Here is a 15092-nt window from a genome sequence, read left to right as displayed (position 1 = left end):
ATTTTGACAAAAATAAATTCTTTCACACTTAGTAAAGCATCAATTCTATTTTTTTCTGTTATTTCTTCTAGTTTCAAAAATTTTAGGCTCTTTATTCATTTGTTTTATTTTTATTGTATTCTGCTCTTTAAATTTAAGTTACACTAAACTTACTAGTTATAGATTTGTACCTTCTAACACATCATGCATCTGCTAGACTATAAAGCATGTTAAATCTAATAAAGAACAACGTTTTTCAACACCATAAACACTAGAAGAAATTTGGCCAACACGAGAAATAGCAGCTAAATGATACATTTTATTAATACAAATTGTTATATTACATTCAACTCAAAATTTATTTTTATCAACATAAGAAGTTATGCATTGACAACAAAGGCAAATCTACTTATTATTAACTATAACTAAAATAGCAACATTTTGAAATATTAGCAAATCCTGAATTCAAGTTCTTCAAACTTGCTTTCATGTTTTATATTTCTTGTTAAATTTTTCTTTTACAAGAGTAAATAAATTTATATTCTGAAGTTGTGAAATGTACTGCACTTCAATGTTGGCCAACAAGAAGTAAAATGCACAGAGCGATTTATGGATTGAGCGATTATCACTTATTGGATTATATAACTCAAAATGATCATAAAAAATGGATTTTTAACAAATATTGCCTTTAATAATGAAATGATATCTACAATTGAAACCAGCTGAATACCAACATAAAAATTATGTATTGTAAAAGATGTCATTATAGCGTTACTTGTAAATAATTGTATGTGTAAAAAGATGTGTGAATGCCAAGGGAATTAATTTGTATATAGATTGTGTTGAATTTTACGTGGGCGTTTACGCATAACTATAAACGATCTTTTTTATGAGAAACTACGTATTGCAGTTATGGATTGGCCTGCGCAGTCAACTGATCTCAATCCGATCGAAAAACTTTTGAGGAATGTAAGAGGTTATTTATATTAAAAAACTAAAAAATCAACAAGAGTCATGGAATGTTGTCCAAAATGATTGGAAAGGCATTCTTTTAGAACGTTATCAAAGTCTGGTAAACTCCATTCCGAATAGGTGCAAGCTGTAATAAAAAAACCAGGGGCATGCGAATAAACAAATTTTTTACAATTCTTTAATTACTTTTATATCATTATGTTACTAATATAGTAAATTATTTGAAATATAACATTAAAAAATCAATATTAATAACATTATGTCTAACCTATTGTTTATGCTTATATAACTATTGTAAACAAAAGCAAAAAATTTAAATTTTCTACTTTCATAAAAATACATATAAAAAGAATCCTTTTAATAATTTTATAAAATGAGGAGATAAATAATAGAAGAAAAATATGCGAAATACAATAGAAGAAAAATATGCGAAATAAAATCATTTCGACTTGTTCATATCTCAAAACATGGTAAATGTTCTGGAGCAAGATTCAAGCGTTTATTACGAAAAAACAAATCTTTGTTCGGCTGATCATTTGGAAAATGGCTTGAAAATTTCTTTCTTGTTGCATATCGTTTAAGCGCCATAGCATTATTTGGATAAGAATGGAACGAACTTTTGTATGTAGAGTCAGGGCTTCTCAAATTCTTTAAATCATTTTGCCACTTAGCTTTCATCTGCTCAAGAAGACCATAGTTTGTTGCATGCCCTAAAAATCAATGTTAAAGAATCAACAAAACATCTAAAAAGCAATCAAATGCAGTAAAAAAAGAGTGAAACATAAATCAGATATTTGAACATCAATGATAACTTCCAACAGTGGTGTTAGCTAAAACACTGTTAGCTAACACTTTAGTTCATTGGACTGTAAGTATTAAGAAAAGGTAAATTGGAAAATGTGGCAAAAATTCAGAAAAACTGTACATACACACAGCTACAATTTAAACAAGTTTTAAATTACCTATTACATAAGAAGATAGCAGAATGGAAAGTTGTGCCTTTAGTGTGGTAAATGTCAAAAGATTATGAAGCACAGAAAATACGTCGGAAAAACTAAAAAAACTTGGCATTGATTCAAATGTAATATTGACACAAATCTGAAAATCATTTTTCTGACTAAAATAACTTTACTATATCCTGTTTGTTCTTTAAAATTGTTTGTGTCATATTTATATACATGCATAAATATACGGGCGGATCTTAGAGATCGGTGCCAGTCTTAAAAGAGAATATAGATAATAAACACAACATGGCGCTACGAGTATGTAAAAAAACGTGCGAAAACTTTTTATTATTATCTGGTTCTATCCTGTGAATTGTTACACATAAAATGGCAGAAAGTGGTAAGAGAGGTGTTTCTCCTCCAACCTTGGATTTAACTGTAGATAGATTCGTTCATGGATTGAGAAGTAGCAGGATTATGTTTTGTTATCAGATTTAGAAAAGAAACCAGCAGCATAACAAGCTGCTATGTTAAGATATACGTTTTCTTCAGAAACTAGAAATATTTATGAATCATTAATCCTAACCGAAAACGAAAAGACAAATCCAGCTATTATAATGGAGAAAATGGAAGTGTTTGCCAAGGGTATTGTTAATGAGACTTTAGAAAGACATAAATATTTCAAACGTTTTCAAGAAAATGGTGAATGTTTTGATGACTTCTTAACAGAAGTAAAATTGCTAAGTAAAAAACTGCAATTTTTGTAACACTGCAGATTGTTTTGGCAGTTTATTAAGAGATAAAATTGTATATGGGATAAGATGTGACAAAGTACGAGAAAAATTGCTTTCTGAAAAGAATTTGACACTAGATAAAGCAGTAGAAATTTTTTGTTCTTCAGAAAAAGCACAAGATGGTGTATTTGAACTACGAAATAATAACACTGAAAGTGTAGACTGTATTGGACAGCAATTGTACAGGAAAAATAAATTTACTTCATCCACATGGAATACTAGCAATAAACAAGATGTTAAATTTAATTCATTGAGATGTAAATTCTGTTTAAAAAAGCATCCTTTTATTCAGGGATCATGTCCAGCATGGGGTAAAAAGTGTAGAGACTGTGGTATTATGAACCACTTCTCAAATAGTTCAGTTTGCTTAAAAACAAAATCAAATATTCCTGATAAATGTGTTAATCAACAAAGTGATAATAAAATTTTTTCAAGCACGCAGCAGCATCTAGGTGCATTGTTTTTGGGTAGAGTAGGAGTAGATAATCCAGAAGGACCTTGGGAAATACAATTAAAAGTGAAATATGGAAAAATAACATTTAAAGTTGACACAGGTGCAGAGGTAACAGTTATAGGAGCTAATCATTTAAAAAAGTTTGGAGTTAAAATTAAACATTTACATGTTACTAACAAACAATTAATAGGTCCTGATCATAAAGCACTCGATTGTCTTGGTTACTTTCAAAAATCATTTTCAATCAATGGTCAGCACAGTGAATTAATTACTATATATGTTTGTAAGAATGTACAAACTGCTTTATTGGGAAGACCTGCCTTACAAAAGTTTAACCTGGTTAAAATAGACATTCCAGAAGGATTCATGTGTGCTGCAATTACAAAATCAAAATGTAGCATTATAGAACAGTTTCCATCAGTATTTAAAGGATTAGGGACAATTAAAGGTGATCCCATACATATTATAGTACAAGAAAATGCAACACCATACCACATTGGAGCACCACAGCGAAAAGCATTCCCACTACTTGAACCATTAAAGATAGAACTTGAGCAAATGAAAGAAATGGGTTTTATCAAAATAATGAATCAATAGTAGTTGTGAACAAACCAAACAGACAGCTTTGTATCTGTATTGATTTGACACAATTAAACAAAGATACAAAATGTGAATTCTATGAACTTCCGAGTGTAGATGATACATTGGCGCAACTAGGAAATGGGTGTAAATATATGGCTAAATTAGATGCCAACTCAGGATATTGGCAGTTACCAATGGATGTTGAAAGTCAATTAAAATGTACATTTACTACACCTTTAGGTCGTTTCTATCCAACAAGGGGTCCATTTTGGCTAACTGCACTCCCAGAAATATTTAGTAAAAAAATGGATCATGTAATTGAAGGTTTAAAAGGAGTAGTAAAAAGTATGGATGACTTTTTAGTTTTTGGCAATACAGAAAATGAGTATAATAAAAACCTTGTAGCATTGCTGAGTAGATTAGCAGAACATGGAGTTACCCTTAATTTAGAAAAATGTTTATTTAATCAAACTGAAGTAGAATTTTTAGGTCATAAAATTTCAGCAGAGGGAGTAAAACCACCAAAAAAGTTGAAGCTATACAAAATTTTCCAAGACCAACAAATATTACAGCTTTACGTAGCTTTCTTGGTATGGCTCAGCAATTATCAAAATTTAATCCATCACTTGCTAAAGTAGCTCAACCTTTAAGAGATCTTTTAAGTTCAAAATCAGCATGGTTTTGGACTGACAATCATTCAAAAGCATTCAATGATGTAAAAAATAGTTTGACTAATCCACCCACTTTGGCCCACTATGATGTTAAAAAACCTGTAAAAGTAAGAACAGATGGAAGTTTGTTAAACAGACTTAGTGTAGTTGTTTACCAGAGTCATGATGGTGTATACAATTGATTGTGCATCTAGATTTTTGACAATGACTGAGAAAAATTATTATCCAATTGAAATAGAAATGTTAGCTGTAGCATGGGGGTGCACACGCATGTCAAAATATTTGTATGGTCTACCAAATTTTATATTGGAAACAGATCATAAACCATTAATTCCCATATTAAAGTACTGTTCACTTATTGAGATGTCTCCGAGAATTCAATGCTTAAGAATGAAATTGTTAAGATTTTCATTTACTGCAGAGCATGTTCCTGGCAAGTTGATCACCGACGCAGATGCAATGTCTCGTGCACCTGTATCTCAACCTACAAAGGAAGATGAGATAGCAGAAAATGATCTTAACATATATGTTAATTCAATAATGAAAAGTATGCCTGCTTTAGAGAGTCGGTTAGATGAAATTAGGAAGAAAACTGGAGAAGATGAACTTTTGAAACAATTGGAAGAAAGAATAATTTTGGGATGGCCTAATAAAAAAAAATACTGTCCAGCTAATCTCCAGCCTTATTGGGATTTCAAAGATAAAATTGATGGACTTTTGCTATATCAAAATAGAATAGTAATCCCAGTTAGTATGCGAAAAGAAATTCTTTCAAAATTACATGAAGGTCACTTGGGAATGGAGAAGTGCAAACAGCGTGCATGTCAGAGTGTTTTCTGGCCTAGTTTAAATGACCAAATTGAACAGTTAATTCGAAAATGTGAGGCATGTATGAAATATCTCCCATCAAAGCCAAAAGAACATCTGTTATCTCCTGTAATTCCAACGCGACCATGGCAAAAACTGGGAACTGATTTGTTTTAATGGGCTAATAAAAACTATTTAACTATTGTTGATTACTATAGCCTGTGGACTGAAGTGTTTCTGCTTTCAAGTACTAGATCAACTGATGTAATACAAGCATGCAAAGAATCATTTTCTAGAAATGGTATCCCAGAAGAATTATTGTCAGATAATGGTACACAATATAGTTCGAAATAGTTTTGTCAATTCTCTCAACAGTGGGAATTTAAACACATAACGAGTAGTCCACACTATGCACAATCGAATGGCTTAGCAGAAGCCACTGTAAAATCAATAAAATTGTTGATAAAGAAATGTTATATGTCAAATGAAGACATTTATAAAGTTATCTTAATATTACATAATACTCCAATAAAATGTGGCTTATCTCCAGCAGAGTTATTACATGGACGTCAACTGAGAGACAATTTACCCAGATTTCAAACTCAAAATAAGGAACAATTAAAAAAGTCAAGAGATTTAGTCAAAGAGAGAATTCAATCTAAAAAATACTATGATAAAAATATTGGTCCTCTTGTACCACAGGTCTTTAGACAAGGTCAAAATGTTGCAATCTAAAATGAAGTAACTCACGAATGGAGTCTAAGGGGTAAAATAGTTAAATGTGTTGCCCCTAGATCGTATGAAGTAATATTGAATGACAATGGACATATCCTTCGTCGAAAGCAGATTCATCTAAGAAAAGTGTATGCAATATCTGCTCCTTGTTTGAGTTGGGATAATACGGCAATAATGCGCAGAAGCAATCCTTGTCTTCTGGTTGATGAATACAGTAGTAACGCAACGGTTTCACCTGATTTTGAGAGTGAGAAAATGATAATTGCAAAAGAAAATAGATTAGTGGAAGATACAAGAGAAGAATAAAAGGCCACTTGATTATGAGGAGTTATGAGTTATTGACATTTATATTTGGGTTATGTTTTATTAGGGACATGTGTCATATTTATATACATGTATATATATATATACGGGCTGATCTTAGAGATCGGTGCCGGTCTTAAAAGAGAATATAGATAATAAAGACAACATTGTTTAAATGAAACAAATAATATATTTTTTCAAAGGTTGTTCACATTAGAAAATAAAACATCAGTCTGCTTCTTTCTGAAATTTCTTATAAAATTTTTTATTCTACTGCTCTAATTGTACAACTTTTCTATTCCAGCATTTTTCTGTTATGACTTGTAACAATCTATAAGTTAGTGTTTATTTAAACAATTTTAATTATCTATAACTTATAATCATGATCTACATGCTTGTTAAAGCAAACAATGTTCATACTTAAAGAAACAACAATATCATTCATTCAAAGCTCAAACTTCACTGACAATGATGAAATTTAAATAAAAAATTAATAATTAATTAAAAGTACTTTTATTATTGAGAACACGACCTTCTATTCTTTTATAAAGCACACAGCATTTTTAGAATCAATACAAGTGATTACCTTGCAGAGGTTTATCACTTTTTTCAGGTACCCAAGAAGTAGTTTTACCATCCCATGTTCGAAGTTTGGGTAAAGTTGACTCACGCTCCTCACGATTATTGATGCACTGATCATACCATGAAATCATATTGTTTGAATAGCAGCTTCCATGATGGGAGAAAATAATTTCTTTAGGTAAACCCTAATTGCAGATTATATTTTATAGATAATTTATTTATTAAAAAGTATCAATTTTGTTGTTACTATTTTTATAATTAATATATGTAAAACTTTTTTTAAATTAAAACATAAAAGTACAAATACTTTCTAAACACTGCTAGCTATGCTCCTTTTAAAATGAGTTTGTTTTTTTGAAAAAATTAAAATTGTAAAATAATTCTGCTATTATTATTGTTATTCATTAAAGAGTGAAAATAATACACTTAGTTATCATTTACTGGTAATAAATGTTAGATTAAAATTTTAAACTAAAAAACTTAAAAAAAATTCAAATCTAAAATGCTAAACTCTTGTGTTTTCCTTTTTCATTTTAGAATTAAAAAAAAAGGTTTTTCTTTTAAATCTATTTTAAGTTTCTTTTATTCTTAAAAATATAAATTCTCAATGACAAAACCATAATCTAGATAAATACAGTTGATAGGCACACCTATGAACAAAATTGACTCAAAGGATTACCCCATGCAGTGGTTTGGAAAGGGCATTAAAATTTCAAGACTGGTTCTACTTCATGAAAATGGAATATTTTGGAAGAAATTTTAAGACTACAAAATCCAGTTTTATGCTCATTAATAGATAAATGTATATATTCAACATTTTCTTAACACATTACACTGCAATTGTTTTATATATACATTACACTGCATGAGAATATACATACATACAAGCATAGATGCATACATATATACATAATGCATACATACATACATACATACATACATACATACATACATACATACATACATACATGCAATCAAATATGATGTTAAAAATTTTTTGAACCTATCAAGAAAAAAGAACTTAAAAACAAAAGAGAAGTGAAGAAGAAACATTTACAAATTTATATTATCTCATTTTCAAATGACTTTTAAATGTGAGAAGTAGAAAACTAGTAGTATCAGCATCGATTCTGAAAACAAAAGCCAGAGAGCTTGCTGAAAAGATTAATATCAAAGAATTTTAGATGTCTCATGGTTGGCTTGATTGTTGGAAAAATAGGAATGCCTCTTTCAAGATAATCTCTGGAGAAGGTAACTCTTGCATGCCTGAAATTACTATGGAAGGTAATTTCATTGCCATGGAAGGAAATAATTCTCCCTGTAATTTTATCCAGACATAAACTTGATGAAATTTATGATGCAGATAATTTTGGGTTGTTTTTTCATATGCAACCTAATAAGCCACTCAATCTTTGATATGAGAAATGAAAATGCCTCCTACGTTGGATGGATAATATACTGTTTGAAAAATGGATACAGGAAATGGATAAAAAGTTTACAAAAGAGAAGAAAGTAGTAATTATCATAGATAACTACCCAGTACATCTGAGGATCAATTATCTAAAAAACCTCCTGATGGCAAGGATAATTATGATAATACTATTATAGACCCAGTTTGCCCCAAAGTGAATAATATTTGGGGGGAATTGCAAGTATTTTATACTAAACGCCCTTCAGACTTACCAGTAAAGATAATTTAACAAAAGCTTAATGCACTCTCAATTTTATTTGGTATTTTAAAACAAAGTGTCATTAGAACATTTTAAAATTTATGATGTGCTTTATTTACCTTTCAGATCAAATAGGAAAAAAACTTTTAATAACTCAAATTATTTTCACTTATTTGAAAAAGTTCAAGTTATAAATGTCCCAAAAACTCAAAATTTATGTTGGATCTTACTACAGAAGAACACATTGATCAACTTCTGATATGGTTTTTGGAGGAAGAGAAGAGTTTTAGTCTGCTTCTAACTTATTGGCCTGAAATTAAGGAGCCAGTATTTATTATAACAAAGCTGCATTTTTACTGAGGAGTCAGCATATATTACAACAAAGCTTCATTCTTAAAGGACTTGATATAATAGAATAAAATATCACAAAGACCACAGTAAAAAAGATGATATGGCATTTATGATAACTATCATATAAGTTAGTGTTTAACTTTAAGTTCAACTTTATTGACTGTCTCTACAGAAACAAAGACTAAAAAAATTTATGCAATGATCCATAACCAAAACAAATTCTAGCATCTGTAGTTTTGCAAACAGAAATACTATGAGAATTCCTTTAAAAGATTAGATGTAAAAGAATTCTAGAACACTAACATGAAGATTAGAATAACTCTAAGAGTTACTTAGAAGCAAAATAAATCTTCAAAAATCTTAGTGTGACAAGCAACATTAACGAAAGAAGATTGACACTGATTCAAGAGCTAAACTGAAAATTAACTCAAGATGATGACCAACTTCAATTTCTTTTACAAGTGGTTTTTGAACATAAAAAACTTATCCTGATTGCAGCAAAAAAAAATAACTACAAAATCTAGCTTTTGAATTATAACACTTACATGGTGTATTTTACTAAAATTTTGATTTAAAAAAAAAAAGCTTTGGGTGGCAGAAAAATATTTTTTGTATTTGATTTTTTTGTAATAAAAATAAAAAAAGAACAACTTTTTACTATAAGAGCATAAACTTTCAATAGAATATTTTTGAATCACATTGTTAATAAAATATGTTGCATGTTTTAAAAAAAAATCTTCTTGCATAAAACTCTGCCATCAACCATTTAAAATTAATTTTTTTTACAGGTCTAAACATAATAAAGATAAGGTTATGGAAATTATATAAAAAGTAATATTTCAACTCTAACTAAAAACAGCAAATTTTGCGTATTTAAGGCTCCATAAGATAATATATAACAGTTGCAGAATCTTTCAATGCATAGTGAAATAGCGAAATTTGATTAAAATAATAATTAACTAAAATGCAGTTGAAACAATAGCAAAAAAAATCATACATCACTCTTCATGGAAGCAAGCTGTCTTGCTTGATTCTCTGGGGTATAGTTTATATACTTAATGTAATCAGCTTGATGTGTACTTAATTCAAAAGATTTTTCTGCTCTTTGAAACTAAAAATAAAATTCATCTGAATAAAAAATCTTATTATAATCCTAAAAATTAATACTTGGCCATTATGTTATAAGAAGATATTTCTGAAAACAAGATAGATTTATAAATATAATTTTTACAAATAAATTTCAGAAAATGCATATTATTTTTAAAAACTCGATACTATATCTTTTTCATGTACAGCTTCGAGTCTCTGTTTAAGGAAATCTTAGAAGATAAAGATAAAATGACATGTACGTACTTTCCGTCTATTCTCGTTCCAATTTCCAATTAAACAGTTTTTATTGTATTTTTGTTCGATTCTCCAACCTGGTAAAGTGTCCATATTTATTCAGTTTTTTTTTTAAAAAGGGTATTCTACAGAAACCGCCAAATGCTTATTCTGTATCCATGACAACTTTACAAACTCTCAAAGAAGAGAAGTTCGTAAGTTTAACATCCCCTCTTTTACATCCGACTATTAGTTAAAATATCTGCATTACCACTACCAATGGTCCCAAAAAAAAACAGAACATTGATTTTTGGGAAAATACTGCAATTTTAAAAAAAATACCGAGCTCAATGGCGGGCTATTGACTTTAACTTGCAAGTGTTTTCATATTATCGCGACGATTGGTTTATTAGAAAAATTGTGTATCTCTATGCTAGCACTTTTAAAATTTACATCCAATCTTGTTTTTTTTTTAAATATCTTACACATAATCAGCAAAAAAACAAGCCATTTCATGGTTGAATAAATAACTATAAAATTAAATCAAAGTTACTGTCTTTGTTTTTGTTTAAAAATTGATTTTTTTTCTTTTTTGTTAAATTATATTAGTGTTTAAGTAGTTTAACTAGTTATTCAAAAAGTTAGCCCAGCTTTGAATGTTTATAATTTTTCCAATATAGGAAGAAATGAGCACTCAAAAATGTACAAAGTGTAGAAACATAATAATATGAATACCAGTAATAAACAGTTATGATATCTTTGGTTCAGATATTTAAGTGTAGATTTCTTTGCAGAATATTATCGCGCAACTTTTGTTTTATTTCTTGTTCAGTAATCATGTTTAAATTATTCTCGTCATCAATATCAAACTTAATGTTCCGAGAACTGGACCTTTTTCCGGATTACAGTAATACCCGGTCAAGTATTCAGAATTGATAATGCCTCATGACCACTGATCTCAAAATATAACTGGATAGCGTAATGAATTGCCTTTCTCGAAAAATATTGAAGCCAAAATTGGCCTCCCAAGATGGCGGCAATCGGAGCTCTTAGCGGTGATCGATGTACATTTTATAAGGCTTTTTACAGAAATATTAAAGAAAATAAATAGAGTTTTGAAAGAAAAACTAGACTGTGAAACAAAGTTTTAATGACTTTAAAGAAACGAAATGATTTCTAAAAAAATCAGACAATTAAAGTAATTATTTTGATACTTAAGGTACAAAATATTCGATACTTTCGATTAAATATTTACTTTGCGATTAAATAATATTTATGCATAATCTATGTACCTTTTAGTTCTTAGTTACCCAATGCAGTGTGCTAGAAGGTTGATAGCATGACTGTATGGTAAGCGGCAGTGGTGTCTATTTACAATTTTGACAAATTTTATATTTTCAATTTTTGCAGCAAGATACCAGATATGTAAATGCTGCATGAACTATTAGCTGAGGCTGTGAGTACACACAACTCAAGGGTTCCTTCTAGGATTATTTAATACATATATGTAATTAATAGATATAGTATTTAATAAAAATATTAAGTTTTTAATATATATTATTTTACTTATATATTATTCTTTGTAATATTTCAGCTCTCAATAATTGAGTCAATTGTTTTTAACTTATTATTCAAAACAAATCATTAAGGGAATGATTTGATAACATATGTTTTGTATGTTATCAAACATTATCAACATTATGTATCTCATCAAAAAACTTATGCTACGTAAATTTACAATAAACCATCTGCATTAAATGTTGGAATGCATTAGTACTTTCTTATCATTTTGAACAAACCAGTTTTTTAAAATTCAAAGACAGAGGAGGTTTAATTAAACCAACCAAAAGTGTTGCTATCATATGCGAAGAAGCTGAAAGATGTTTCCATAGGTTGCCTGCCTCAATAAATGGCAACCTTCCAAATGAAATAAGAATTCAAAATGCCATTTCTAGTGCTGTTTTGAGATCAGTTGATTACTCAAAACTATTTAATGAACAAACTTCTCATATGTTTGACTCAGCTAAAACTGATAACCATTTATTTGCACTGATTAAACTTATTTCAGAAAACTATGCAAAAATACATCTTTATCACCTGGGTAAAAAGCAAACTGCCAAATTAACTGGAAAAAAGCTTAGAAAGCAATTAACAAAACTTATCCTATTCAAAAACCAATCAAAAATATTTATATGATATGATATGATATATATATGATATATATATATATATATATATATATATATATATATATATATATATATATATATATATATATATATATATATAATAACTCTAGAAGGAACCTCTGAGTTGTGTGTAATCACAGTGCTCAGCTAATAGTTCATGCAGCATTTATAATTTTTTAGTGCCTATCTGATGAACTAATGCCTAAAAAACATTTTATCTTAAAAATAAAATCAGCTGCCTACCATGCTGTTGTGTTATTAACCTTCTAGCACACAGCATTGGGTAGTTAAGAACTAAAAGGTACATAAATTATATAACAAATGCTAACTATTTGAAACTTGAGATTTCTGCACAAGCAAACAAATACTTTTTCTTTACTTTTATTAAACAAACTAAATTTAAGCAAATTAAAATTAAAATTTGTACTTAGTTTTACTGAGAATTTTTATTTTATCATATTCTAAAAAACGAAAAACAGAAAGTTAATATAGAGCAACTTATTGTAAGAATATGTTTTGTTAAATAAAAAAATATTTATATTTGAAATTTATGTAAATATGTAATATTCCGTTATTTTTATGAAAAAAATCTTATGTTAAACAAAAAAACTAGATTTTTATTAGAAAATTATATATTTATCAATATTTGAACTCAAGATATAAAACTTGATTATCATCAGTTTCTTAATTTTCATATCATCATTCCTTAATTCCGCCGCCATCTTGGGAGGCCAAAACTGGCTTTAAAAAATTTTCCGTATACGCTATCCAGTTATATTTTGAGATCAGTGCTCATGACTCACAGCATAGTCACAAGAATATATAGTCTGGAAACAAACAAAAGCGCTTTGTTTATGTTACTGTTCAAGAAATTACTAGTTCTCATTCTTCCGAAAGTGCACAGTACCGCAAATAAACAAAGAACTGCATAGCTTAAGTCCTTAAATTTTCAATATTCCCCTAATTTTTGTAAAGTTTTTAGATTTTCAATTTTCCCTAAATGATGCAGATGAGTTGTGGCATAGGCTAAAGAGTTTTTTGAAAAGTTTAAGGGTGGCCCTAAGAAATATTACTTAGCATTTTTTGGACTCGTGTTGGATAATCTGCCTAAAACCTGCCTAATTATTTTGAAGAAATCACTTTTTCCAATACTCTATTGCAGGACGTAGTAAATGATATTTTGAACTACCATACCGAGAAAAACACATTCAATGGTGAGAAATGCGAAAAATCGACCATGATTATAAAGGATACAGAAATGAAGTTAGCAATATTTAGCTGCTTATATCATTCACTAACTGTTCAAAAAGTTATACTATTCAAAAAACTTATTCTTTTTATAGTATTCAATGATATTCTTTACTTCTAGCTTGTAAAGTAGAACTTGACACTATACAATACTCCTGACAGAGATGGTTTATGGAGAGTGAATTCTAAAATTATTGATATACTTGTACAATGTGAACTATTATTTAGAAAAAAAAATTTAAGATTTATCAGTGTTTTCTGTAAATGATTTTGCAAAAGAAATTCTTACAGATATAACAGTTACATTTAATTTTAACAATCTTTGTATATCAACTAATACTTCTGTTACAAACAAAATCAAAACAAAAGTGCTTGAGCAGATTATCAGTTTGTTTGTAGGAGTTCAAACATTTGCAAAAAATAATTGTGAAAAACACAAATTTGCAAGGTAAGACTCCAAAAAAAGATCACTTCAAACTGAAATAAAGAAATTTAGCTGCAGCAATAAACTTGTGTAAACTAAAATGTTTTAAAACTGCTATTAATCTAAAAAAAAAAAGTATTTTTCATTTGTTATAAAAAACTACTTATAATAAATTTCTAAGAGCATTAAATTTGAAAAAAATGTAAATTTGCTAACAAGTCAAAGATAAAGAATAAAAAAGTTACATCTATTTAATTATAGTAAAATATCTTTTATATTATCACTATATATTATCTGCAAAACAAGTTAACATCAGGAAGGGTATACGATTGTAATAAATGGCTCCAACTTTCATGTCATATTTACTTATTTAAATATGACATTAAGCTTCAATAATGTCATATTTAAACTAGAAAATAACATTATGAAAAACTGTCCATAACACATACACACATATAGTGCATATAATTATATATATATATATATATATATATATATATATATATATATATATATATATATATATATATATATATATATATATATACATATATATATATATATATATATATATATGTATATTATAAAATATATACACATTAGATAACACAAATGTATATATACAAAAAAGCTTTTTCAATATTTTTTTTTTGCTTGGCATACATATATGCCAAGCAAAAAAAAAATATTGAAAAAGCTTTTTTAAAAATAAGAAAAGATAAGAAAAGATAATTTGTAATATTTGATAACTACTGATAAATACTTGATAAATAAAATACTTTAAGTAAAAGTAAATGATATTTAATAACTTATCAGTATATATCTTTTAAAAATAAAACTTATATAAATATTATTTTGCATGGCATACCTTTTTCTTTTATATTGTTTAATACTAAATAACTAGTTATACATACATACATACATACATACATACATACATACATACATACATACATACATACATACATACATACATACATACATACATACATACATACATACATACATACATACATACATACATACATACATACATACAAAGCGTTTTGAAAAAAATGGCGAGT

At 28.2% G+C, this 15092-nt stretch overlaps 1 protein-coding gene and 1 pseudogene across 3 annotated transcripts; one reads left to right on the top strand and one right to left on the bottom strand.

Annotated features, from left to right (window-relative positions):
- Window positions 1-1118: 1118 nt before the first annotated feature.
- Window positions 1119-11070, bottom strand: LOC145185283 (cilia- and flagella-associated protein 107-like). 3 transcript variants are annotated; one of them, XM_090098420.1, is made up of 4 exons: window positions 10903-11070; window positions 9842-9955; window positions 6828-7008; window positions 1202-1661 (listed from the first exon to the last, which is right to left on the bottom strand). In XM_090098420.1, exons 2-4 carry the CDS (start codon window positions 9851-9853, stop codon window positions 1405-1407), a joined length of 450 nt encoding a protein of 149 aa, XP_089954546.1. In that variant the 5' UTR covers window positions 9854-9955; window positions 10903-11070; the 3' UTR covers window positions 1202-1404. The 3 variants fall into 3 exon arrangements, with proteins under 3 accessions (XP_089954547.1, XP_089954546.1, XP_089954545.1); XM_090098419.1 differs by lacking the exon at window positions 10903-11070 and adding an exon at window positions 10198-10696 and having other exon boundaries at window positions 1203-1661; XM_090098421.1 differs by lacking the exons at window positions 6828-7008; window positions 9842-9955; window positions 10903-11070 and adding an exon at window positions 1914-2192 and having other exon boundaries at window positions 1119-1661.
- Window positions 2283-4578, top strand: LOC149883888 (uncharacterized; annotated as a pseudogene).
- Window positions 11071-15092: the final 4022 nt, after the last annotated feature.

Source organism: Hydra viridissima, unplaced genomic scaffold, assembly GCF_058129835.1.
Source record: "Hydra viridissima isolate aposymbiotic clone 2 unplaced genomic scaffold, HvirCarnegie_v1 scaffold_9, whole genome shotgun sequence".
Taxonomy (NCBI): Eukaryota; Metazoa; Cnidaria; class Hydrozoa; order Anthoathecata; family Hydridae; genus Hydra; species Hydra viridissima.
The sequence above is the reverse complement of the archived record's forward strand: the minus strand, read 5'-3'. Positions and strand labels throughout refer to the sequence as shown.